Below are 27660 nucleotides of genomic sequence, written 5' to 3' on the forward strand. Positions count from 1 at the left end.
TTCTTTACAGATAAATTTAATACTTGAACTAAGCCTTAGGACAAGCAGTAATTTCAGCAACAAGTTCAAGGGCACAGAAAAGAAATAGCCAGAACTTATTATGGATACACAAACCGAGGTGGGAAAATCAGCAGCTTGCCAAACAGCTACTCTGCCTATGAGCCTTAAGTAGCAGCATTACAAAATATGAGTCACTGAAAGATTATCTTCCAGAAAGAAGCATACAAACCAGAATCTCAGGTAGTTCAATATTAGTTTATTAAATCAGCAATTTTTATCACTGCTTTCTAAAAATGATTACAAAGCATATTAAAATATATTACAGTATCTGCAAAGAATTTACTGTGTAATAAAAGTGCAACAATAATGAACTTACAACTTCGTTTGCCTAGTTGTGCAAACTGAAGCACACTGCACAGATCAAGCCTTTCCTCAAAAATCAGAGTGCCTTTTAAGTGAAAACAGTGTTTAACAAAAATATTAAAAAAGGTGAGCATGTGAAATACAAAATTAAGTTCATGATCATTCCTCAGTGCTAAGTTACACATATCCATCAAACCATACACTTCAAACTCTACTTGAGATCCAACAATTTAAAGAGCCACTAAAATGAGTGCACATATTGAAGGGAAGAAAGTGATGGAAAGAAAAGAGGGTGCATTTCAAGTGCTGGCAATAAACAATATTGAAAGCCAGGGACCACATGCCTGCTGCTTTGAGACCAGGTTCCACACAAATCCACACCACACCCAATTAACAAACGGGACCTCAACCTGACTTAAAATCTTTGTAAACTCTCCAATTTCAAGCTGTCACAGCTTTCAAGTCTCTCAGTGTCCTGTATTGTGGTTAGGAACTGTAGCCCCACATTTTCTGTTCCAATCTGGAACAAAAACTCATAATTTCTGAAGGAATAGAACTAGGGTTGTAAATTGAAACTGTGTTGTGGAATAGTTGGAGAAAAGCTAAAAGCAGCAGTTTCTACTTTAAGATAGTAGGCTACATCAGTGGGCACAGATTTCACAGGATGAATTACAGACAGCTTTGAATGATCTTGCAGAAAACGTTATTAAAATCCTAGGCATAAAATGTCCAACCAACTCAACATCTTCACCTTTCTTCAGCAGACATTAGTAACAAACTGAACACCAAAGATTACTGCATACTGCTGTTAAAATAAACAGAGCATACTATCCTGAGAGAGGCAATCCTGTTCACTTCTCATGCTTCTAACACACGGATTCACCAACTCCCCAGAACATTATCCAAACACTTGTGTGTGGCTGGTTTAACTGAACAGGTTTGCAGGCAGCCAGCAAGGGAAACAGGGGAGGCTCATGGACCTGCGAGGATGTACTGAGAAGAAAACCCCTCCCCTGAGCAACAGCAATCTACTCCATCAGTTTAGTTGTGCAAGAAACTGCTGTTTAAAGTTCACATGAAATGTATTTTATTCCTATCATCTAAGTGTGATGCTAGTTCACTGTACCACATACCTAGTAATAGATTTATGTAGCTGTGTATGCCAACCATGAAACACACCTATTTCTCCAGACAGCCAGAGAAAATCCACCTCTACTCCTACACATGCTTTATGCATTCATCTTCCAAATTCTACAGGAACACAAAGCAAAATACTACAACCCCATCTAGGCAAAATTTTTTAACGTATCAAAAGGATGTATTTCAATTTGTCTGCCTTAAGACCAAGCTAGCATATTGCCACAGAGACTGAGGAAAAGGCTGTGTTCTCCATTTTACTACCAACAAAACTAGAAAAATAGAATAAAACCACTTAAACTATCCTGCTCTTCTCACCAAAGGAGGATATTTCTAATGGCATGGGATCACATGGCTCCAATATGTCTGGAGCATCACCCCTGGAAGCTACACGTGGTGGGAACTCAAGCAGGAGTCCCCTGCTGCAGCCCTGTGGTGCTGCAAAGCGAGCTAAGGCAGAGTCGGAAAATCATCAGCTTCCCAGATCCTCTCAGCTTTGCCTACACTCCAGTGGTCACAATACACAAGCTTGCATTCTTTCTCCTGGTGCCTTTCCTGATTAAGCTAGTCACTAGGACTAAGCTGGTCAGTAGTGCATGAAGTGGTACTGACTGCAGACACTACCCACAAACAAACACACATTACTACTTCTGCAGCCTTTTTCTTAACACCTGCAATGTCTACTGACTACTTTTTTCAATCAAAAATAAATTACATAGAAAATAGTTACTCTGCAGATGTACAGTCACACAGGTAGACTCAGCGTCAAGTTTCACAGGTCTACTAAAGTGCACAGAGATGCACTAAGGTTAATTTGGCTCCTAATTTAGGTCTAACAGAAATAAAGTTGGTATGCTTGAATGATAGGAAAAATACCTAAGAATTAAAAAACAAAACAAAACAAACCCCAAAAAAATGAAGTCCTCAGAACAATTCAACTGTGCCAGGACATCCTTGATACAGGCCCAGAAACCTGGCAAGGTAAAGGTGGTGTTCTGCCATTACTTAAAATAGCATCATTGTTTTCCCATGCAACAGCCCTGACAAAGTTCATGGAAATTGCATCTCAGAATAGAACAGATACAGAAAGATGAGAGGTCCAGAAAGATGTGAAGTATTGAAACTGACAACCTACAAAGACATGATTTGGGAAAAGAAGCTAAGACTTTTCCTAGATCACCCACAAAAAACTGAACATGGAAGTGTGACTAAAACCTTAACTGGAAGACAACATCCAAACTATTTCCTCCCCGCCCCTACTGCAGGGGTGTTAAAGCACTTTTTGGCTTGCTCTGTCTCAGAAGGCATTACTGCTGCCACTTACTGAGACTTAACAAGAAACTGCTGAAAACTACAGTACCTTTGATGTGTATGGTCTTTCCTATTACAAATGGAATACAAGTCAATTCCTGCTCATACACATAGACCAGAACTGGCTGCCAAATTTGATTTTAGGAAAGAACTGGCCCTCCCTGAAAGTCTCAAGTTCACAGGGCCAAAGACTTGCCTTCTTTTAAGGTATTGATAAAAATCAGTTGTAAGCAGACAGTATGTTCAGCTTTGATTGTATGTTGTTGGAAAATAAATGTTTATTAAGCATCCATTCCTTTCATGGATTGTTTTCAATAAAGGAGCAATATTTGGAGGAATGAGTCTGTCATTTATTACAGTCAATGTAACAGTTCCTGTTAGCCTCCCCATCCTTCAGATCTGCCACCATGAGAATTCAATCTCTCTTTTGTGGTTGTCAGCTACGTGTTGGCAAAAAGAGTTAAAATTTTTTCTTAAATATATTATATATTAAAAAATACACAGACATAACTGTATAATTAGCTGTAAATAGAAATTAAATACCAATGAAAATAACCCGAGAAAATTTGATGTGCTTTGAGGAGGCTGAATTTGAGCAATACACCTTTTCTGAACACAAAGTGAGGCTTAATTTCAATGCAAACATGGTTTTTTCAGCTTAAGAAACCATTCTGCTGTCACTTTGAACCATTCAGAAATTCATTGTCTGCAGAGAAGCTAAGATTAAACTGCAAAGAAAACTATAAATCCAGGGAACAAAAGAGATCTCAGTTCTAATGATAATACTGAATATATAGTGGTGCATAAAACTGAAGAAGCTATTCTTCAGATAAGACACAATGACAGATGGAAAAAAAATTTAGTATTTTGCAGTTCTAGATAGAATCTGAAGTTTTAAAACAACTTTGCTCATACACTGAGCACTTATGAGACTCTCCTCATTATTCTTCTACCTTTTTCTAACTCAAATTCAACAATAAAAAGAAAGAAAAGGATTTCCTTTTATATCAGCCTTTTCTTAGACTATAGAGAGACTTACATTCACTCAATGGCTTAAGTACATTTTTAGCATCTAAATATTCCTTGCATATGCAGGTGAATTTAACACTTTGAGCTTCAGTGTGCTATTCAGAATAGTTTAGAGACAGGGTTGGTAAGTATTTAGGTTTGGTGAAGGTCAGCAAATTTTATGCATGGTCTTTTCTGCTTTATGGTTGTGAAGGCAGCAAGACATGGACACAGGACTACAGAAACATTTTCACCTTATGACAGAGCTATTATAAGGCACTTGTGATAAGCATGTCTGAGTGAAGGTCAGCAGGGACAGTGACACGAATATTTCCCTGCTGCCATGCTTATGACTTCAGTAGCTCGCGTGAAATGTGCTATGAGGTTTACGGATCTAAGCTTAACTTCAAATTTTGGTATTTTCAGCACATTTCCTGTGGGAATTTCAAAATATTCACTCTTCTCCTTGTATTGTTCATTCTGCTGTCTGGAAAGGTTTCCTGTGAGATGGTGGCACCAGGTGGGAAGGTAGTGTGCCCGGCAGTTCATACCCATCCAGTTTAATCTTGATGAGGTGTTTTGCTAATGCAAACTCTTCATCATCCAACATCCCATCGCCATCACAGTCTGCAAGTTTCCAGATCTTCCCCAAGACGCTATTGGGCAGTTTAGAAGTCACCATCTCCTTCTTCGCACTAATCCCAGATATTTTGCCATTGATTGGTGACAGAGTGTAGAAAATCTCATCGTAAGCAGGTTTATCCTTGGCAACAACCCACTCCTCTTCATCAGCTCCTTCCTTAGCACCTTCCCCATATCCATGGCCAAAAGGTCCTGCCATGGTGCCATCAAATGCTCCACCGTGCACCATCTCTGTGGGCATGTTGCTCTCTTCCTGTCTGATGAGGTTCATCAGGGAGGCAATTTTGTTGGCCAGCATGTTATCCACAGTTTCAATTAGCTTTGGTTTCAAAGAATGAAATTTAGTGAAATCACAGTTCTCCAACTGCTCCTGTGAATGACACAGTGACAGTAGTTAAAAACAATTCCAATACACTGAAAAGTTTAAAGAATGGGCTTAAAATTAAAATAATCGAGTAATAATTAAATTGAAATAAGTATCTTTTGAAGCTGTTTCTGCAGCTGAAACTCCTCTTGATGGAGAAACAAAACACATGCACCATACAATCAATATATTTGATCAAACACACTAAGACAATTTTGCAACAGTGTATGAGCTTATTCATTAAATTACATTTACAATACAAATTTCTAAGTGCAGTGGATAAAACCACAGCAGTTGATGAACGTTACCCAGCAACTTTCCATTTGATGATTTTTTTCCAAACATCAAAGAAAGCGTGCAACTAAGTTCTCAGACCTGCTAGCACTTATGCAAGTGTTCAGAGTTAAAAATAAAATGAAATGTTTGCAGGACTGATCTGATTTTATAGATTAGACTTCTTGGTTGTGGTTAGGTCAGGAAAAGGTGTCCTTTACCAATAAAGAAAAGCTGAGTTGAGATAGCAGCAGCAGTGTTTTATAGCAGTGCTGCCAGAACTCATGAAGTCAGATGCTCGCTGCAGAATTTGTGGAGTTTTCATCCTAACACTAGAGAGATGTTTACCTAGGTGATATGTACTATTCCAACACAAGCCCAAGCATGTTTTGCACCACAGCATCAGAAAATTAAAAATGCTTTAGGTAATTATTAAGTTTTTTCTACATGCAAAATGCTTGCCAGGAAGAAAAAGTTACAGTGGAAAAGGTTAAAAAAACTCAAACATCATCACCACCACCACCTCCCACCTTCTGCAAAATGATGTTAAATTCCTTTAACAAATCCCATCTATCACCTCAAGGAGCTGCTCCTATACATATCAAAATGATCATGACACGAACCCAAGAAACCTGGAGCATGGGGTAAAAACAGTCAGCCAATAACTCTGCTAAGGTGACATTAATACACAATGACCTGATTTACAGCACCTGATCAGAATAAATGTATGTAGTGCAATAAATCTCAAGAAGTAAAGATCAACTTGCTATGAGTTTTGGCACAATTTTGTTTGCACACAATTTTGCTTTCTCACAATTTTGCTCCTCATTACAGAAGTCACTGATCTCCTGTACATATTTGCTGCCATCTGCTGCTGAGGCTTAACTGACATGTACTGTAAGTTTGAAAGAGTTTCGTCCAAATCTTTTTTTTCAATATTCAGATCTCTCATTCTCTCACTCTGTATCACAAGCAAAAGCAGCAAGGGAAGAAAGAGTCAACTTTTGCCACAAAATCCCCTTTCAAAGCCTAACTCATTAAACCCTTTCAACAATCCTGCCTGTGAAAACTTAGCAAAAATACATCTTGTGCTTCATCTGTGATTTACTATCTCATGCCAATAGTTGATTCCCCAGTTAAATACTTTAGTTTATGAAAGAAACGTGTGCCTTCCTATAGATAATCAGCCAACCATCACTCCTGATGATAGCTGTGCAAGTGTACCACATGTACTGTCAGAATGGTATGTCTGGGAAACATCCTCCATCACACTCATGACTAGTCCACGGTCAGAACAAACTGCAGGCTCCTGATCTCTTGTTCTTCAGCTTTAAAGCTGAATTACCCTCTAAAATTCAAAGGCCATTTAAGAAGCCTATGATCTGAGATACAAAGATTGCCAACTGATGCTTGAAATCACTAACAAAACATTAGGTGTTTTTCCCTGGGATATTTTCTAACTCATCTCAAATCAGAGAACAGAAATAAATAGGCAAGAAAGTGACAGGAAATTGGTTGAAAGACTGCAGAAAACCCAAAAGAGGAAGAGGCAAAAGGTATTTAAAAATAAGTTGTGAGCATAAACCAAGAACTTCTCTCTCTCCTTCACAGAATACAATCTTAAGAGGACAGGAAAAAAACCAAAGACTATTTTCAGAAGCAAGAGGTTTTAAGCTGGACTTTTCAAGTAACGCATTGCCTTTATTACTCACTGGGAAACAGTACCAGTAAGAACAGGAACAAAGTAGAGTAAAAATGAACTTATGGCCAAAGATATCTTCACCTACACAAATATTTGACACCATCACAAAAATGACAAATATAACCACATTTAGGATTCAAAAGAAGCCCCTTAACCTGTGAGTGTTCACTGCCATTTTATTTGCACAAAGCCTTTAGTACTTTCTGCCATGAGAGATCAAGTACTGACTAAAAGGACAGAAGGTGAGATTTTTTTATTCCTTATTTTCATAGTCTTTATGTAGTCCTGTATCAGTGAGTGCACACTAAGCAAGTTACCATTCTTTTTTGGTCTGTACCACTTCCAAGTCACTCTAATGTCTTATCAGTCTGACTGTCATTTCAACTGCTCAACACCCTAAGCTGTAATGCTGAGATACTCTGTTCTACCTTTTCCAACTTGGCAATCCTGCTGCAAAGTTAAGAGATATTTCAGTGGAATGGTAATCTATCATCTTACCTGCATTTTCTTGACTTCAGGGAAGTCCCCTGCTGAGATATGGTATTCCCTTTGGAGCTGGATGTAGATCTCAGGCAACTTGTTGATCAGTTCCTTCTTCTTATTCTCTTTCCCAAATACAGAGGGCATCTCTTTTTTCAGATAGCTGATGATATAAGCATGAACCTAAAAAGAAGCAAAACTGAAATCAAAACTACTGTTTACCGACACTTAGCAGTGGTGTTCCTCACCTGGGTCATAAAAAGAAACAGAAATATGTTTCCCTAAGGAAAGATACTATCAACTACTGTTTCTGGAACTTAGTGTTTACAACAACAGTTAGCTGTCTGTTGGTTATTATTAGCTTTTGCTGCTTTCAGCATTCCTTTGAGGGGCAGAGAGAAAGGAAACACATTTCAAGGAAATACAGATGCACACTTGCTCTTTTAAGGAGAAGCTTGGTACAGCATTCTGTGAGTACCAACAGCAAGAGAAAAGGCAAGACCACAAACCTCACGTCCTGACACTACACACACAGCTCCAGCCACACTGGTCCATTTGTATGATCTGTAGGTCATTTGCCACACCAGCCATTGTGGACATCAATGGAATAATTCCTCCAAGTATCTTAAGTGGCAGGGCCATCTATTTGAAGTGATATTGCATTCCTACCTATTTACTGACAGAAAAGTGAGTACCTATAGTCTATATTCATGCAGCCACCTGTGCAGATGACAGAGCAGTCAGTTCCAACAGGAGCAGCATGCCATGGCTGCCTTGTGAAGCCCTAGGGAGAGAAGTAGAGCCTTTCCAGCTTATAAGGAAAGACGCTAATTTAGGATGTCTTCAAACACATTGATTCTTGCATTGCCATCAAAATATCCATCCTGCCCACCTTCCTTATGCCTTTATTCTGAACCATTCATCTCTTCTCCTACCACCTTTCCCCACCAAAAAGATCTGCTTGGCCACAGAACAAGTGATCAGGTCCAGAACAGAAACAGTAATTGCACTTCCTAACTGAGGTGAGCTCATCTATCCAGTTCATTGTGTGGACATTGATACTCATTTTGCACACAAGAGGGAAGGCACCAGGGCAGAGCCTTCTTTTAGAAGTAATGCTGTCCTAAGCTCTGACCACTGCAGGATCACTGCAGTCAAATGACCTCCACAGCAGGATGTCTTTACAGAACTCAGGTCCTTGTTCATTTAAAAAGAGCATAGCTGTCCACAAAACAGAAGTTACAGTTTTCACACACACAGAAAAAAAAAAAAAAGAGTTAAAAATCAGGTATGTCTATCAAACTGTTGAGCAATAAACAGGTGAAATTCTGAGACTGGGGGAAGACAAATTACCATTAAAAAGCATCAGTAAAACAAGTGATTGCCTTGGTCTTGTGTAAGTATAATACTTAATACCTAACTAACCATGACAAATGTGTATTATAGCATTCTACACAAAACTTACACAATCTGCACCAGGCAATTGCTCTCCCATTCATTTCCTTATTTGTTAAGGAGGAAACAAAAAAAAAAAAGGTTGCTTTTAGAAGAAAAATTACTGTAGCCAGTTTTTACATGCACATCTTAAGTTCACAAATTTCACACAATGAAAATTCCTTATATTTAAAAAGAGTGTATGCATTTTAATGGCAAATAAATTTACATTTCTGTAGAGGAGAAAAAAACTCCAGATAAAGAAGCATAAAGCCATGAAATTTTCTAAGAGTATAGATGTAAGTATTTCTCCAGAATTACAGAATGGGTTCAGTAAGGGTATTTTTAAGAGCGTTTATAAATAATTGTAAGTAATTTCATGGATCTTATGTCTAAAATCAAACCCAGGAAAGTATGTTTATAATTCATAAGCACTAACAGTTTCACATGTGTATTCTAAGTGGCCTAAGGTCTGCCAGTATGCACATGTGTTTCTTGTAGATAAGAACAGTCCCCATGTTCAAAATGGGATAGTGAGTCACAGGACTTAAGGGAAAAAAAAAAAAGAAAAAAAAAAGAAAAAGCCCTAACGCCCAAATCTGACAGCAGTTAAGAGTTTGCTTTTGTTTCCATTGACTGTAAAGGCTTTAGAAAACATTAAGAAGAGGGTGGCACAGAAATGGGGTAAAAGAAATCCTACACTCAATGCTGTAAAAAGCGATTTTTGACTGTCAATACTTTGAGAGCAGTTTGGAAGGCAGACAAATGACACTGGATTACACTGCTGCTTTCCTGCAGATAAACAGTTTGTTCCCCTTCCGGGACTGTCTAACATCCCCCTAAGACCACTGCATACTGTGTTTACCTTTATCAATTTTTATTTTACATTTCATAGAAATATCTAAAAATTACTCAACAAACACTCCTTCAATGCCAAAATTATTGTAACAAATGAAAACAAAATGCTGCCAACATTTACAAAACAGAATGGATCTGAGGCTGCTCTGGGATCAGAGCAACTTTTAACACAACATTACTGTGATTTTAAATGGAATTTTCAAAGAAGTAACTTTTACAGGGTGCCATAAAGCTGAGGCCACAAAACCCCCCCCCCCAAAACCAACAGCCCCCTTCATCACCCCCTCCAACCCCCAAAAATAACCCAGCCAAAAACTCCTGAAAGTCTATCTTCATATTCAGAAATTTAAATAAGCCAACACAGGTAATGGAACACATCCCCAAACAACTATTCATATACTGATGGATTTGCAAGTCCTCTTCATTTCTGATTAGTAGAACATTAAAATATGTTTGAAGGAAAATGCATTTGGTTTGACAACTGCACAGGAAATTAGAGCTCCTGTCTTCTACCAATAGCTTTCTCCTCAGGTGACTCTTCTTGAAAAAGTGAAAATTCAATCCAAGATTAAAAACTGTGCTAAAAAGACACATTTTACAGCAAGAGAAAAAATGGCAAGGTTGAGAAAGGGCACACTGAGAGCAGCAGAGAATGCTCATTCAATTTTGTTTTCTTCTCTTCTTACCTTTGCAAGTCTTGCCCTTTTAATGAGATCATTGAGTTTCCTCACAGCAGCCTTCTGCGGGAGACTCTGGATATCCTTGAAAAGATCCTGTGCCTCGGCTTCAAAGAGCCGTCGGTTGTCTGTGTTTCGGAGGGGATGGGCCCAGAAGGAGCCAATGTAGACCCGCAGGACCTCTGGCGTGTCGATCACCTTTCCCAAGGACCACATGAGTGCACCATAGACCCTCATCAGCTGCTGTGTGTCCACCTGGTCAGCCTTATTGAGCACCACTCGGATCTTGTCATCCTGGCCCCGGAATGACTTAATGGCCTCTGAAAACTCATCAGATATATCCAGCTTATGGGCATCAAAAAGGAGGATGATTCGGTCAACCCTCTCAGCAAACCACTGGAGGACTTGGCAGAAGTCGTAGCCTGAAGGAAGAACACACAGTTACGGTCTTACCATTCAGAAAAGCGAGTCTTGGAGAACGTAGGGTTGGGGATAGAGAACAAGAGGGTAACAGCCTCTGCCTGGGGGCAAAAAGGAGATTTATACTCAAGAGGACAGTATCTGTGGACAGTGCAGTCAGGACAACCATATCCTGCATTTCCTTGGACCAGTCACACTATTACCACCTTCTGTTTTTATCACTGCCCTTTCTTCTGTCTCACACCCACATTTGCCTCTTTCCAGGAGTCTGGTTCCAGCACAGCATCCAAGCTAAATAGGGCTGGGGGGCTCTAATCACAATCTCTCTTCATACTGCCAGTATTGGTCACTTTGGTAGCACTGCTTATCTGAATTAGCAAGGAAAATGGTTAAAATGCAGCATTCCAGTGCAAGTCAGCAACCAGAGTATTTGGATTTTAAAACCATTTCCAAACTCATTTCTCCTTACCTTGCAACACTTGCTGTTATTTTTGCCACAGCAGACTACAAAGTACAATTTACAAGTAATGTGACTACATTGCTGATGGCTTTGAGGACATGACAGGTTACAGAACATGAGCAGTGACCTTCCTGATCACCTGAAACAAGCTTTATCACATTCTAAAGGAAAGCCTATTCATAGCACCTGTCTAAATGCTTTTACAGGTTCAGCTGGTACCTAATCCACACAACAAACAGTATTCAGGAACACCTTACTCAGAAGTGACACATCTAATCCGCAGAATCACCACTGGTGATGCAGCTTTGGGTTTGGCATGGATGTGACTCATCTAGTATGAGTAAGGAAGAGCTAAGTATGTACTGCAAGCTTTTTTCTTTTTAAAAAAACAATATCCATTTGCCCCTGAGCTCTTTCCCTGTACTCTTTGAAACTCTTGCCTTAGCTTCACACCATTCAGTCATGAACGAAACACTCCCACCCTTCCTAAAAGGGGTTCCACCCTACATCCTGCCAGACACTCATTTTTCCTTCCAAATCTTGCAGCCCACACAGACATTTCTGTCTGCAAGGGCGTGAACATCACCAGTGATGCTGCAGAAGCAGCACAGGGATGGGCATTGTCTGCCCTGGGGACAATGCTGGCAGACATCTGCACATTCTCCTCCAGCCACTTGCACTGCCCCTGAACTGCCAGGCAGGAAGCTTCTGGCACATCCTCCTGCCGACAACAGGAGCGGGAAAGATGTGTCTTGAGACATCTTTGAATGTTGCCCTCTGTGTATATTTTTGACCCTTCAAGAAATCAGCTTCATCTGTGGCCTGGATGCTTTCCAGAGTTAAAAATAGAGCATGCCGGGAAATAGCGCGTGTCCTCTAATTTTACATAGTCCCTTCACTGCTTTCCTGCATGTTAAAATGAAAGCTAATATTCGAGTCCTATTGGTTTCAGAAGGCTTCAACTCACTCCTAGTGAGACCTGTCAAATTTTAATATTATACAGATATTATATTCATTCGTAGGTAAATAGTTAAACAGTAGCTAGTGAGATGGGAAAAAAACACCAACAGCAAGGAGACAAGGTCTTACACTGAGGCCCTGTAAAGTTATTCTTCCATCAAACATTTTAAATAAGAAAAGCTGCAGCTTACCAATGTTAGACACAAGCTAAACTTCTAGAAAGCAGAACCCTCTCTGAAAGAGGCACATTCAGGGATAGCAGAAAACAGCTTGTACAATCCTGCTTACATTTACACACAATAATTTAGAAAGTCATCAAAGCAACTCAAACTTCAAAACGTGCTAAATTAGACTTATAGCATAAATACGTCTAAGTCAGACCAACTCCTTTAGGAAGGAGGTCAGACAAACTTGCTATGTGCAGCATCACAGGACAAGTCAAGTTTGTGCTCCATAAAACTACCTATATGCAAACTGCTTAAGCAGCCCAAAAGCCGTTTACAAGAAATGTATCTGACTATGCAGTATTTCAGCCAAGGCTGAGTGTAGTAATTTCTGATCATGACAGCATGGAGTATGTGCATGCAATAAATGCAGAGGCATTTGTAGATAACTTCTTGTATGGTGATGCCTAAGTGTATGAAACCTTTATTTAACCTGCCCTCAAAGCATGGGACTCTGAGAGAACAGTGCTCTAAAGCCAACTCCCAAAACTTCCTATTTGGTACAACCACACTTTAAACATTATTAAATCTAAAAACATACAGGAGAACCACAGTTTGATAAAGAACTATGACAAGGGACACATTCAAGACAATCTTTATCACATGTAAAAAAATTAATGAAATGCAACCTAATCAAGTTAAAGCCTGTGAAACAGCTAAGAGTTTGAGGTAGTCACTGAACTATGTCAAATTAGGCGCAAGTCTACCATATCAAAGTGCAGGCCAGCTAGGCTGCAACAATTGATAAGGCACATACCATCAAGACAAGGAGTTTCTGAAAAATAAGGGAACAAGAGCCATGTTTTGTTAAATCACAGGGGCAGTTCCAGATGGTAGTGAAGAGTCATGGTCCTTCAGGCAACACAGGACTACCAGTGAAACACAACCTGGAGTGAAACACAGTTCTGTACTGCACTTGGAAGTCTAAGACTTCTACAGCATTACCTAATGGTCTTGAATTTGGTTACATAATTGCTCACTTTTTCAGTTGCATATTAATATAATACTCTAGTTTTCTGCTTATTGCATGTTCCCTTCCATACTGTCATGGAAGCGGCAACAGATACTTGAATGCTGCCAAACATAATTTTCTCTTGATTTAATGAGCAAAGAAGGGGTAAGATGCACCTAGTTTTAACTTGAGGAGGAAAAAGGGAGCTGGAATCTGCAATGGAAAAGCAGACCACTGCTGATTTTATCAGTCTGTATAAACTTGGATCTAATTATTTTGTGGACATTTTATGAGATTTTTTTCTGGACTAAAAATCATTAGTTATACATTAAAGTTTTCCTGTCTGAAATAAGAGTGCCAACATGCAGTATTTGTTTTATTTCTGGTTTCACAACATTTCAAGTCTTTGCTTGCAGAGACGTAGAGCTCTCATGCTGTTGATCTCTATTATTTCACCAACATAATGGAAAGCCCAGCACTTTCCCCATGATGAATGCTTTACATGACTATGAGTAATAAAGAGGACAAATCATCACTGAACAAAAAATTCAGAAACATCTGGTAGACCAGTTTATTAGGTATGCATAATTTAGATTACAGTCCTAAGAAGTTAGTCCCTTATTCTGTCAGTTTATTATAAACACAAGGCTATTGTTGCACAGCTGCCATATATTGTGCTTGTACCAGGATTTCCTCAAAAAATTCCAGGTGTGATACAGTAAAGAATTGTTTATTTCCTCTGACAGAGACATGGAACACAAGTTTCCATTTCTTAAGCAACGGCCTGAAAACAGAAGGCAGCATAAGCCACACCCTGCATCACTACCATTTACAAATCCACAGAAAAGCAACAAGCACTAAATGCAGCTGAAGAATGCAAGGAAGAAAGTTGTTTACATTACACTGTTCTGTTTAAATACTTTCTCAAGACAGGCTAATGTTTAAAACAGCTTGATAAACAGTGCTCAGTTCTCTGCAGAATTTTCATATCATTAAAAATATTCTCATTTGCTCTTTCTCTTTCTACAGTTTGACTTTTTCCTTTGACTGTATTATATTATGGCATGACTGAGCAACCTTAAGAAGCAGCTCTAGCAGCTGTGTCCACAAAAACCCACCTTATTTATAGCCCCACCCCCAAATTTTTCAGACATGACCAGCCTACAGCTATCATGAAACACTTCTTCATTCATGAACTTCAATAGTATATATAAGAGCCATTATTACTTCATGGGAAGCAATTAAAATTATCAAAATAAGGCTTTTACTTGGGAGTGACAAAGCACTAATTAGTCAACAGACCATGCAACTGTAGCCATTTGCAGCCATAGCAGCAGGATGACAGAAATACCAACCCCCACCAGCTTTCAAGAGAAAAAATTCCAAAGCCGACATCCAGCCTTAAAATATGGGTTGTACAGGGCTTGCAGTACAAAAGTATGGGAGAGGCCACCACACAGTACCACTAAAACAGGCTCCCCAGAGATCAGGATGCTGATTTATCCAGTAGAGCACAAAAAGTTTAGTGAGCTCGGTGCTCTGCAACTCACCTCTGCTGATGCGCTGCTTCTCTCCAGAGAGAATGCCAGGGCTGTCAATGATACTGATGCTCTTCAGGACCTCGTTGGGTAGCTGAGAACACATGAACCTGCAGGAAAGGAGGGAAGAAAACCCATCAACAATAGCTCTAGCTAACATACAGACTGTCCTTGCGAGCTCCCATTATATGTCTGAATTTAGAAAGACTCAAGTGAGACTCAAAATAGTTTCTGAATCCTGGCAACCCTCTATGTTTCTCAGCCATACATGTTTAAGAAAAATTATGAAGAGAGCTTCTCAAAAACCCCACAGGGAAACCTTGTAAAACTGTACATCTAAGCGCTGGTAAGACTTCAAATTTTGCAAGAGTTGACAACTTGGGCTGTAAATGCAACACTGAAAAGACTCCATCAAACCCATTTTGCTAGGACCAAAATTAGTACACGCAAGAGAAAATTCTTTGCCTGCTCCAGCTTATTCCCAGACTCAGAGATTGAAAAGGGAAGGAATCAGAAAGCCATACTGACAATGTGTTTATGTTTCAGTCCCTGCCACATCTCCCTCTCACCTGATTTAGCAGTGTTGAAGTGATCCCTACTCCCTAACCCACCACTCTACTCAGCTGGGGCACCAATGAAAAACACCAGTATTTCTCCCACAAACCCAGCCAGAACTATCACACTGCCAGAAGCAGGAGTTCAAATTACACACAGTATGCTCCAAACAATGACCTCCTGCCTCTGCAACAGGAGGCAAATTCAATGGTGGTATTACAGAAGAATAAATAATTGACGAGGACTGAGAGCCGTGCAGAACACTCGGTGTGTGACCTGCGAGCTACAGTGATGCTTCTCTGACAGTTAATGACTGAAGAACTTCACTGCCCTTCATCATAACCTGCCTTTAAGAGATTTGCGTAAGTGTTTAATCTTCTTATCAAGGAGCAGCTGAAGATGCTAACCCACCCTCCTCCTGCGAGGCTGCCCCTCACAGGGTTAAGCTGCAGCCTCAGGCTCCAAGATGGGGCTGCCCTACACCAACCTATGGCTTCACAAAGCACACTGCCTCAAAAAACAGGGTACCACAGACAGGAAATTGTAGCTGTGCTGAGGTCAAACAAGACCTTTAAGGCCTTGGATGATCTGAGTTAGGAAGAGTTCAACCAGTCAGGTATCAGATACAAAATGTAAACTGTATCAAAGTCTAGACAGTATTTTATACAATAAAATTATTCAAAGGAAATTGAGAAGAAAAGTCCTAACACCTCACTTCACCTTGTTCTGCAAGAGACCTTGTAGCAATGAACCTCTAAGAAAAGCACACAGTGTGCCTTCTTGGATAAAACAGAAATGGCAGCATCCCCTGTGCCTCTCCCTGAAACCCAAAAGGGCAGAAGGAAACAGCAACCATCTGAGCCTGATAGAACCTGAGGCTATGTAAACACAATGTAAAATGTATTGTTTGTTTTAGTGGGACACCAGGTAAAAGAAGTACCTCACATCTGAAGCAAACTCTTCCACTAGAAAGTCTTCTACTAGCTTAAGAAACATTTTCGAAAGAGTAGTGAGGTACTATTTGAGAAAATTACATTATGTGAACTTGCCAAAACCTAAAGGCAGTGCTATGTCAAAGCAAACACCTTATGTGGAAGCATAGTGGATGTGCATAAGTGACAAAGAAAACACATTTAATCATGTGAACTATTACAAAAATACATACATCACTAGTATGTACAGCATGAAGTAGCTTTCATGTATATTTGAAGACTGAATTTTCATGTATATTTTTTCTTATCATTCTCATCCAACCTTAGAAAGCCCAGTGCTTGTTCAGTATCACCAAGATGTTTCTAGGCCTATCTTATGGGAAGAAAGGCACTGTTATGCCAGCTGAACAATACAGCCGTGTCTTGGCTCACGCACCACCCGAACTGGGACAGCTGGAAAAGACCACGAGATAAAATAGAGAATTACAGGCCTCAGAAATGCAGACACTGCCATCTTTCTGCCAGCAGTCACTGGTGGCAATGGGAGGAGATAAATAAACACATAGGAAATAGAAACATCAACTCAGAATTAACTGCTTGTTAGCTTTTAGAATATGTCCATAAGATAAAGATGAAAGCTGGGTTAAAAATCTTCCCTCAAACTAATATTTTAGACAACTGTAATGATAGTGGTATTTGAATATCTCTTTTCAACACTGAGACTTATTTCTTAACATATCACTTCATGCAGGTCATGTGAGTGCTGCATCACAAAAAACAGAACTACACACTATCCACCTGAATGAGAGATTAAAAAAAAAAAAGTGTTACAAAAACAGTTGCATGGATGAAATGACTGTAATTTCTTATGACACATCAAAATAGACCAGGACCATGCATTTCTTCTCAGTAGCACTAATTTATTTACATGATTTTCTGCATGTAAATTACTGTATAATGCAGTATTCTTCCCTCACCAGCATCCAAGGGCACACTAGGTCCTGTCCCCCTTCAGTTTCCTCCCCAACTTTTCTTAAAAGTATACAGGATATGTAAGAGTTTAATAGGAGAACACCTCCCACAAGCAGTGAGATATAGCAGGGCAATTAGAAGGGGTCATGGAGAAAGACAAAAGCAAGGTAACATCAATAAATTAATGCAGCTAATTACTAAGTACAAGCCTTGATTGTGATACCGTGTTCTTGCCTGCTTCATTTTTTCCATTACCTCAGTCCCTGTTTCCTGTCATTTGGATTGTTAGACTTGGATGAAAAGGATACTCAACTTCATAGTCTAAGTGTTCATAGCCTTAAGTTCCTCCAAAAACCAAAACACTAGGATTGGGAAACCATTAAAAAAATTAAATGGGGGGGTGGGGTGGGGGAAATAGAGAGAAGTCTATTAAGGCAGGCGTGAAAAATTCAGTATCAGATAAAAAGAACTGTCAGCATGGCAAATGAGAGAAGGCAAAGTAAAATATGTACTTTTGATTATAGGTAACCTGGTAGGAACTCAAAAAAACTGAAGCCTAAGACAATTTCATCTAAGTGAAGTCATAAAGAGAAAGGAGCTGGTAAGTTTTGAAAAATGCTAGGGAAAGATAAGCACACAGATCTCTGCTGAATAACTAACGAGTAAGTGTGACTGTTGGGGAAGATAAGGGTGCTCACAGCACCTCAATACAACAATATCACAGTCACCAAAAGAACTGGAGTAATTTGGTCAGTTACTTGAAAGTACATCTTTTTAGCTAGCCAATAGTTTTGCTTGCATAACAGTCAGGACCTGACACAACTAGTTAGATGATTTAGGCAAAAAATTGCATTGCCACTCATCCAAACAAACACATTACATTATTAAATGTTCCATGCAAATATTTAAATATTATGCAAAATATTTAAATATTTAAATTTGCATAATATTTAAATATTTGCATATTACATTAAATTTTCAAAGGAAATATTTAAATATTATGCAAAATACAATTTATATAATTTTTTCATAAGTATATTAATTTTTTGTAGAGAGAGCACAATGGTGAGGAAAGGGAGAAACAGAATACTTTGATCTGGAAGACAGAATTTAGGCAATCATCTCAAAGTTGTTATTTAAAATGGGACTCGGCTACAGTTTCCCACAGCACATATTCTTATCTCTGCAAAGCGACAGCCAAGCCAACTGTAAGCAGCTATAAACTTTCTTCTTTGAAAAAGCACAGCAATAGATAAAATTGTACATGATGAACTTTTAACACGCATGCTAATATTTATCAGCCAAACAGGAAAGTTTATTGTTAAAAAGAACCAATTTAGATTAATTGGCTTGCAAAGTGAGGCCTCCATGTCAAGCTACCATCAAATACAGGAAGAAAACAAGGTGATTGCTCAGACAATAAGAATGGAGTTATTAGTAACTAGCTTTCAACTGAAAATATTCAGCATGCTACTTTACTATCAAAATGTTCACAGCCCCTGAACAACTCTTCCCTTTTTATAAATACACAGCAGAAGCTAACACTATGTCCCTGGTCTTTGGAACTACCTGAACACCCAGGTGGTTAATATTAAACATTTAACAGCTTGAGCTTTTATTATCACATGGGGCACATTTGAATCTTTTCCTTCTTTTATCTCTTCTTACATATCCCAGCAATTCACAATTTTAAATAGCTATACCAAGATATCCAGTGAAATCAGTGGAAAGGAACAAGACAGCACCAAAGGGAAAAATACTCGTGATGTTTTTTTCGGTTTTTTTTTTTTGAATGGTACGTTAGTACTGTTTTTTAAAACTATCAGCTTTATTGAGTAGAATTTTTGCATAAACTTATCCCAAGTTCCACCTGGTGTCACGGCTCACAAACAAGTCACCCAGTGGATCATTTCTACGGTTTTCTGTGAACTGGTTTTAACAACTGTTTTCTATTCAGAAAAATGAACATCTCTATCATAATGCCACCCTACCTAGTACTGCCTTTTTTTCATTTAATTCACCTGAACTGCCATCATTCCTGCTTGCATTTCAGTATTTATTCCATGCTGTTCAAAACAGAACATGACAAAATTTAAATGTAATCATCAGAAAACAGAAAGCAAGATCATCTCACCTGTTCAGGAAAGCATTTCCAAAGCGGCCGAGTTTCCGGAATGGCTTCTTAGGATCAACAACCAGGGCATTTCCAGGAACATTTCCTTCTGTTTCTCCATACATTACAGCAATAAAGGAATCCGTGGTAGGCTCTGGACCAATCCTCATGCCTGGAAAGTCTTGCTCAAGCAGGTACCTGGAGGTAGAGAACACATAAATGTATTTATACACAATTGCTGTATTTACACTTAAATATTCCAAAAAGAATATTTGGGATCCATGGCAGAAGCAAATACCTACAATTTGCTTGAAATTTCCCAAGAATATGCATATTCTAGAAGATTAAGATTACATTTTTCCTTTATTTCATTATTTCTGTTCATTGGGGAAGGAGGAAGAGAACTGAATTAGTTTTTCACAACATCTAGGTAAAAGGAAAAAGTAAATCCCTTTACAAATAGTGTGGAAAGCACTCCCTCAACCATTTAAGTGGACGCTTCTACCAAAGACCCGAGTGCTGTAGGTCACACTACAACACACGGCTGCTTTTCTGAGTGTTTTCAAGCCTATACCAGTGCTGCTGGTACAAAAAGGGAATAGTTTGAAGCTGCATGTCAGATCCAAACCTTTAATCAACTTGGTATGATCTCACTAACTCATCCTATCAGAGGCAAAAAGAACCATTATGAGATAATAAAATTTTATCTCTTTGGGAGTGAGGAATTTTTTTTTTCTTTTGACCTGCACATCAAAAATTAATTGTTAACGAAATCAGATCTACAGAAATTTAGGCCCAACACTAAAGTACTTTCAAAAGGCACCAAGTCAGGCAGTGCTCTACCGCCAGAAACCATTTTGCACCTCCCCGTGAGCAGTCCACTGTCAGAAGATACGGCACATACCCAGAGGGCCTTGACTTTCCAGACAACGAGGTCTGAAATTAATTTAGTGTGTATTTAAGTATTAAAACTTAATGGAACAGGGCATTTATTTACATAAAAAGCCTGCCTGCATCCCTTCATGGATGGCAAGTGCGAAGTAAAAGCAGCCCCAAGTCCTTGGAGCAAACCTCCCTCCAGCACACATTCTGTGACAATGCCATCCTTCACAGAGACACAGACAACACTGCTTAGCTTTAAAGCAAGAGTGTTATTGTCCTCAGTCACAACAGCACCATCTTGGCGCCCAAGACTAAAACAAAATGTTTTCAATGTCACCCTGCAGTTCTTATAAAAAAAACCCCTAAACACCACAATTTTAATCAAGTCTATTTTAACTATTTACATAATCAAAATTGGATTTACATGAGAATTTTTCTGCAGGCACAGGTGGTGGTCCTACATGCAGTGACAGCACTAGTTACATTTTAGTGCATCTATATTAATACTGCTCTTTTAATAAGGACTTAATCCAACAGTACTGTGCCTATTCTGCCATGGCTTCCTAAATCAATACTGATTTGAGAGAACTTGCTGTCTGCTTTTGCTGCAAAAAACATTTTATGTAGTATCTATACTTGCTGAACAATCTTGTTTTCAAATAAAGTACCCAAGTATTAACAAACTTTATAGATCAGTGCACAGAAGCTGAATTTAAGGAACTAAATATATGTTACATATTTCAAAGACTGTTTTCCACTAGTCTTAGCAAATTGGCTCCAATTAGCTCAACCTATGATCAGAGAGCATGGAACAGTTATTTACATTAGATTTTCTGTAACTTTCTGCTTCCAAAAAAAGAAATTAAAAAAACACCAATACTAAAACTTTTAAGGAAGGAGGAACGTAAGAACAACCATGCCAGAACACACCAAAGTCAATCTGTTTTATCTCTAGAATAAGCTGTACCTAATGCACAGTAACAGGGAAATAAAACTGACCCATCTCCAAAAGCAAATAAAACAACACTCAAACCTCACGGCCCACACAGGTTTGTAAAATGCAGCAGATCCCTCACTGTACGAATTAAATCATGAAATGACCTAAATGAAGTGAAGACAAAACTCCTTTAACTGCTCACCAGTTGAAGCCCTCATGGAAATCCAGGATTTTCAAATGTTGTGGCAAACAGCTAAACACCTGAAACACGAAAAGCGTGTTCCCAGCTCTTCACAAAACATCACTGCACACCAGAGTTCTCTAAAACAGAATGCCAAGACTAACTCACAAGAGCCACTAAAAATTTCCAACTTGGACTTATCCATGGCTTTGATTTGAAATATCAATTATACTTTTGCCTTCTAAAATAAAGTTTTTAACTTGCCACGATAAAATGTTCTAGTTCAAACACTGCTTTTCCTCATTGTCCTTCTTTAAAACACAAAGGGTCTCTAAGAGACTTGTAAATAAGCTCTTCTATAGATACAAATTGTCATTCCCAGGCTTCTGCTGACACAGGTACCAACTCATAAGGTGACAGACAACATATACAAGAAGAGGCTCCAAGAGCAGCAGTAAATTAAATATAATGAATCACATGCACAGGAATGAAGTCCCACATCTCAGGTCAAGGAAAACTACATGGTGGAATCTAAGTGCAGCAGAAGACACCTCAGGGTAACAGGATAATTGCCATCTATAATAAGCTCAAAAATTATGGCATGATTATGGAAATTCAGTGGTGACAGTCTTTTAGATGCCTAAAAAAGTAATTTCATGGCCCGATCATGAATTTGTAGCACGTCTAAAGAGTTACAAGTAGGGAGTACCCTTCATGATTTCAAACATCTCCTTCAGCTGCTCTGAACTTGATAGTGCAAATTCCGCTTAGCAGCTTATTGAAATTACTAAACCAGAATAACATGCTACTGAACTGCAATGATACTCCCAAGTTAATGTCATAAAGGCAGCTTTAAAAACCAGGCTTTTATAGCGATAACAATCCAGGAAGGCAAGACCTCCTTCCAAATACCAAGCCCCACCCAACAGTCACAATGCTCTGCCTGGTACAACTATTAACAGACACAGAAATCACTTTGCAGCACAGGTATTTTCCATTAAGATTGGCTCACAACTGCACATCAAGAATTAGTACAGACTAAAATAAACCTCTTCTTGAGCACTGGCTGTGCTCAAGTGTGATAGGTTTGGCTGGGACAATAACTACTATGTGGCTGTGTTTTGGATATGTGCTGAAAAGTGTTGAAATACAGGGATGTCTTCATTACTGCTGAGCAGCACTCACACTCAAGGCCTTAAGAATCATGGCCTTTTCTGCTTCTCACCCCACCCATGAACAAAGAGTTAAGAGGGGACACAGCTGGGACAGCTGATCCCAACTGACCCAAGGGATGTCCTGTACCATATGGCATCATGCTTAGCATATAAAGCTAGGGGAAGAAGGAAGGAGGAGACACTTGGAATGACAGCATTTTCTCTTCCCAAGTCACTGTTATGTATGATAGAGCCCTGCTTTCCTGGGAATACCTGAACATCTGCCTGTTCATGGAAAACAGTAAATGAATTCATTGCTTTACCTTGCCTGTGATGCTTTTACCAGTTGTACCTACTAAACTGTCTTTATCTGAAGCTATGAGTTTTATCAGTCTGACCATTCTGATTTTCCCCCCGTGCACTGTGCAGGGTGTGAGTGCTGTGTGCTGCTTGGTTGCAGGCTGGAGCTGTGGGGTGGGCTAAGCCCCAACACACTGCATCACACTTCTCAGCGTGAAAGAGCAGTTTTACTCACCCACACAAAAGGTAAGAGCGGACTCCTGTAAATTGAAAAGCTACCAATGTTTCTGTACCAAATGCTTCATTAGCACAGGAAAATACCTGGATTTTCAGCTTCTGGAACTACATGCTCTTCTCAGGAATTTTCAGCAGAGAAGTTCAAAAAGGTTCACAGGAAGAATGCTTAAAAATAGCCAATGCCCCAAAGACAGTCTAGATCAAACAACAGACATCCTGTTGATTCTTCTCTCTTTGTTTTTACCTGGACTATAACCTTTCAGCTTTGCCAATAAACATTCATCTAGGTTCCTCTGCAAGATGTATAGCCAGACTACAGGGAACTAGTTTACAAAGTTCCCAGAGACAGAAAAGATTACTCACAGTTGCAGATACCCATTATCATCTGAAGTATAAATGCATCAGCTAGGCCACACTAATGCACAAAAGTGAGTGAGCTGGACAGAGCAGCACTGAACAGGGATACCCTGTGATGCACTGGGAGATGAACTCATGGCACCTTTACAGGGTTGCTCACCTCTACACTACATACTGCATCAAGTATTCAGGGTTTTTTTTAACACAGCAAAACTAGCAGATGTTTGCTTTAGTGTAAGAATTCTGCTCTAAATAATCCAAAGATTTCATGTAGAGCTAGTGAAGAAGTTACAGCCTTCACCCAAAGAAATTAAGAGGGACCTTCCTCCCACTTCACTCCCAAAGAAATAGATGCAGCTGCACAAGTGATTGCACACTACTTGCAGAGTCCAGACATTATGCATACAAAAGGGTGCTTTCACAAAAGTCAGCTCTGGCTGAGTTAAACAGCAGGAAGTTTACAATTTTTAACCTCTGAGTAATACCTGTGAGCAAAGTAAAAGCACAGTCTGCCAATCTGAAGAATTTACATCTGGTTTGTCTCATGCTGATAAATTCATCAAAAAAAAATCAGTCTCCTACACTTCTAAAACAGAAGGAAAGAAACTACCTATTGGCACTGACTACCTTCTATCTCTTTTTCAAACAGTACAATTCTCCTCTCCTGTCCTCACTTCCCCACTTTTTTTTCCTAAAACAGGCACAAGAAATTGAGACAATTACAGAAACGGCAAGGCCAAGAAGCTCACATGTAAGATAACAACAATTGGCTCTCACCACACTCCCACTGCATTAAACACAAGTGGACAAGCATTAACATTTGGATGTATTTGTTTGAATTGTCAGCATTGTCAAATAAGTCAAATAAAACTATCACCACACTACACCTTAGACAGTAAAACTGACTGGTGTCACTGCATTGTTCCAAGTGCCAAAGCGGATAAACAGCACTGAGTAAAAAAACACAAGAGCTGTTAGAAACCTGGAAGTGTTTGTTTCCATATCTTAATCCCCAGGGACATTCAGTCACTGGTACATCAGTGTTTTCCATACTTAGTGGAAGGAACTGGGTGGATATGGATGTGTCAGAGGTATGAAAATGTGAAGTTCTCATGATAACGTCTCAATCAAAGTAAATGCCAAATTAATATCTGACAGCTAAACAGAATTGTTATGTTCACACATAAAGCCAAGAGTAAACACTTAAGTAGAGCTAATATGCCCTCCTGACTGTGAAGTCAAGAAATGTGAACAAAAAGCAGTTTTTAGTTATTTATTTAAAATTTAAAATAATGATTGCTTACTAAAAGGTTTGGAGGAATAAATCCCCTATAGTGTTACTTCATCCTAAGAAAAATCATCTAGAACAAATACAGGATTATAACAGCCTTGAGAGGGTATGACATTTTTCCATGGGAGATTCTGCCTACCAGAGGCTGAATTTACTTCTGGCTGACCTGGACACTATAATATTTTCCCATGTCTTCTTCTAAGTCTTGCACACAGCATACAAGAACTTCTCTTTTCTTGCCCTTCTTTTTCTCCTCTAAATTGGATTTTGAGTAATACTCACTGTGACACTATTGTCTAAGTTGCTGTCCACATTCAGTGGAGCATTTTTTCATGCTGATTCAGCCAACTATTATCTATGCTATAGAAAACACTGAGGTAATGAATGTTGATCCTAGTGAGAGCCTTTAGAAGCAATAAAAGATAATTCTGCTACAGATTTGGGCTCTGCAGTCAATGCCTGTCTTCTCCAATACTTTGTACAAGATTAAACTGCTCTACAAGCGCCCTAAAATGGGCACAGCAGAAAGGGGTAAGAGGATAAAAAGAAGGGCATATCACAGTAGAAGCCACCTCTTGCATCAAGCCAGGTATTTTAACAAAACACATGAGAAACCGTCTTTGAAAACTTCATCTCTGTCAAAATTGTCTAGGCATCTTCATCTGGCACTGACAAATGCTAAAAAAAGCTGGCAAGAGCTGCAACGAAGTATAGGTCCTTTCTCATTCAGACTGTACATTAGTATCAATCAAACCTTTGCTCAGCATTTTATTGTTAAAGTGAAAAGTTACTCACAAAGCAACAGTAACAAAAATACACCTAAGGTACTGCAAGGAATACCAAAGTTTCTAAGCACAATACTGACTTCTACTTCAGTCAAAAATGGGCAGCTATAAAGGACAGAAAAGCTGAATGTTCATAAATCAAGAACCTGTGTTGTCAACCAAGGCAAACTCTTACACGAGGGGAGACCCAGAGTTTCCTATGAATTGCAAATAACAGAACAATGCTGCTGACAGGCAGTACAAGTTCTGCTATTCACATTATTTCTGACCATTCTGCCTCCCTCTGTATTACCTGTGCTCTCCCCAGACAACCTGGCCCATAAGCCGAGTAACAACACTTATCTGGAAATATATACAGACTAACAGGGCAACTCTAATTTTAAAGAAGAAAATGAATGAATATGCCTAGAGAAACGTTGGGAAAACCCAGATGAACAACGCCTCCCTCCACTCACCACCTTGTTACTGTCTGTAGAGATCCTGAAACTAAATTTCTTTTCTTTTAATTTCAGCCCTATTTCTATTTTTAAAATATTCCTCTGAGCAACAGAGAAATTATGTGTTTGTGGAAGTTCAGTAATAATCAGTAAAGAAACCATGTTTGACTTCAAGCTTTCAATTAGCTAGTTGTAAAACCTGAAAAGACACATGATTAGTTCTGTAAACATCTGAAAAGCTCTCAGGTGATTAAAGGTAAACATCGATCTTGAGGGGAGAGGAGAGGTAGGTATTTTGCCCTGCAAAAAGAAAACAGTGTTATGGAAAGGCTGCCTGTAATCTTTGGAACTGAAAGATAAATATTTGCAAATTTTACAGATGGACTGTAATAAACTTCAGATACAAGAAGACCAAAATGTGAACCAAGTGACCCCTCAGGTGTCTCCTGCAGAGTTGGGCAAAACATTAGACTGATTTGTAAGGGGCATGTGAGAAGGACAAACCTATGCAAAATACCTACAGATTCACAGCACTGTGCTTACCTGAGATATGCTTCAGCTTCCTAAAAATGAGTTACTAAGAAACTTAGAAATAAGGAATACGGGAAAGACAGAAAATACTACAACAGGAACAACACTGTTCAGCTGCCGTAGTAGTGACACTGCTTCCTCAATGTAATTGATCAAAATAAAGGCACATGGAAGGGAAGACTTTCCAGACACCACGTGTTTTTTGCCCAAAACTCTTGCCACCTTATTCCTCTATGATCACATCCGATCTGTGCGTTAAGCTACTTTTGGGAAAGAAAGGGGAGGAGATAAGGTGAAGGGATCCCCGGCGGCCGGTGCAGCCGTACCGTGTTAACACGAAGCCCCTGCTTTCCCTTTGGAATAACGTAGGGAATAAAAGAACTAAGAGGAAGCAGACAAAGGGGTCACACTTTCTCAGCAGAACATGAAACAGACATCACATTCTTGAGCAGGAAGCAAGCGGCGAGCTACAGAGCGTGTACCAGGGCGGGGAGCGGCACCACCCTGGGCTCGGCTCGGAGGCTCCGGGCAAGCCCCGCTCGCTGGCAGGGAGGAGGCGCCAGCCCCGCCGCCTGTCCCGGGCACGGCGCTGCCCGGCCTCGGCCCGCACCCGCGGGCCGCTCCGCCGGGGCGTGGGAGGGATTTACCGCGGGCGGCACCACCCCGGGCAGAGGCGAGCCAGGAGGACCGAGCGCCGGCCGGGCCCGCGGGAGAGGGGCCGCGCACGCCGGGGGTCACCTACCGGATGAAGGTGGTCTTGCCGGTGCTGTACTGCCCCACCAGCAGCACCATGGGCTTGTTCTCGAAGTCGGCCTCCTCCAGGGCGGGCGAGTGGAACTCATGGAAGCGGTAGTGCTCCTCCAGCGGCAGCAGCTTGCGGAGGTAGAGGTCCCGCAGCCCGCCGGTCACCGTCTGCACCACGTCGGCGCCGCCGCCGCGCTCCCGCCCGCCGCCCTGCTTCCCCAGCCAGCTGAACATCCCGCCGCTGCCGTCCCGCCGCACTGCTTCCCCAGCCAGCTGACCGTGCCGCCGCACTGCCACTGCCACCGCCACGCCACCGCCGTGCCGCGCCTCCCGCGCACGCAGCCCCGCCCGGCCCGGCCGGGGGCGGTGCCCGCAGCGCCGCGCTCCGCTCGGCGGGGCCCGTCTCCCTGCAGTACACACCCTCGGAGCCGGGTGGGTTTGGGCCTTTC

At 40.2% G+C, this 27660-nt stretch overlaps 1 protein-coding gene across 1 annotated transcript; it reads right to left on the reverse strand.

The window, feature by feature from the left end:
* Nucleotides 1-236: 236 nt before the first annotated feature.
* On the reverse strand, nucleotides 237-27660 carry EHD4 (EH domain containing 4). Its single transcript, XM_041410329.1, has 6 exons — nucleotides 27210-27660; nucleotides 19397-19573; nucleotides 14816-14913; nucleotides 10259-10671; nucleotides 7299-7463; nucleotides 237-4831 (listed from the first exon to the last, which is right to left on the reverse strand). The coding sequence occupies exons 1-6, from the start codon at nucleotides 27443-27445 to the stop codon at nucleotides 4295-4297; spliced, it is 1626 nt and encodes a 541-aa protein (XP_041266263.1). The 5' UTR covers nucleotides 27446-27660; the 3' UTR covers nucleotides 237-4294.

This window comes from Onychostruthus taczanowskii, unplaced genomic scaffold (assembly GCF_017590055.1).
Source record: "Onychostruthus taczanowskii isolate IOZ18803 unplaced genomic scaffold, ASM1759005v1 scaffold1, whole genome shotgun sequence".
Taxonomy (NCBI): Eukaryota; Metazoa; Chordata; class Aves; order Passeriformes; family Passeridae; genus Onychostruthus; species Onychostruthus taczanowskii.

Excerpts from the sequence above, each read along its gene's own strand:
- EHD4 (XM_041410329.1), bottom strand. The coding sequence starts at position 27,445 with ATGTTCAGCTGGCTGGGGAAGCAGGGCGGCGGGCGGGAGCGCGGCGGC. Across the intron at positions 7,464-10,258 it reads AAAGGGCAAGACTTGCAAAG|GTTCATGCTTATATCATCAG; the intron begins GTAAGAAGAGAA and ends GCTTCTTTTTAG. Across the intron at positions 4,832-7,298 it reads CTGAAGTCAAGAAAATGCAG|GAGCAGTTGGAGAACTGTGA; the intron begins GTAAGATGATAG and ends TGTCATTCACAG.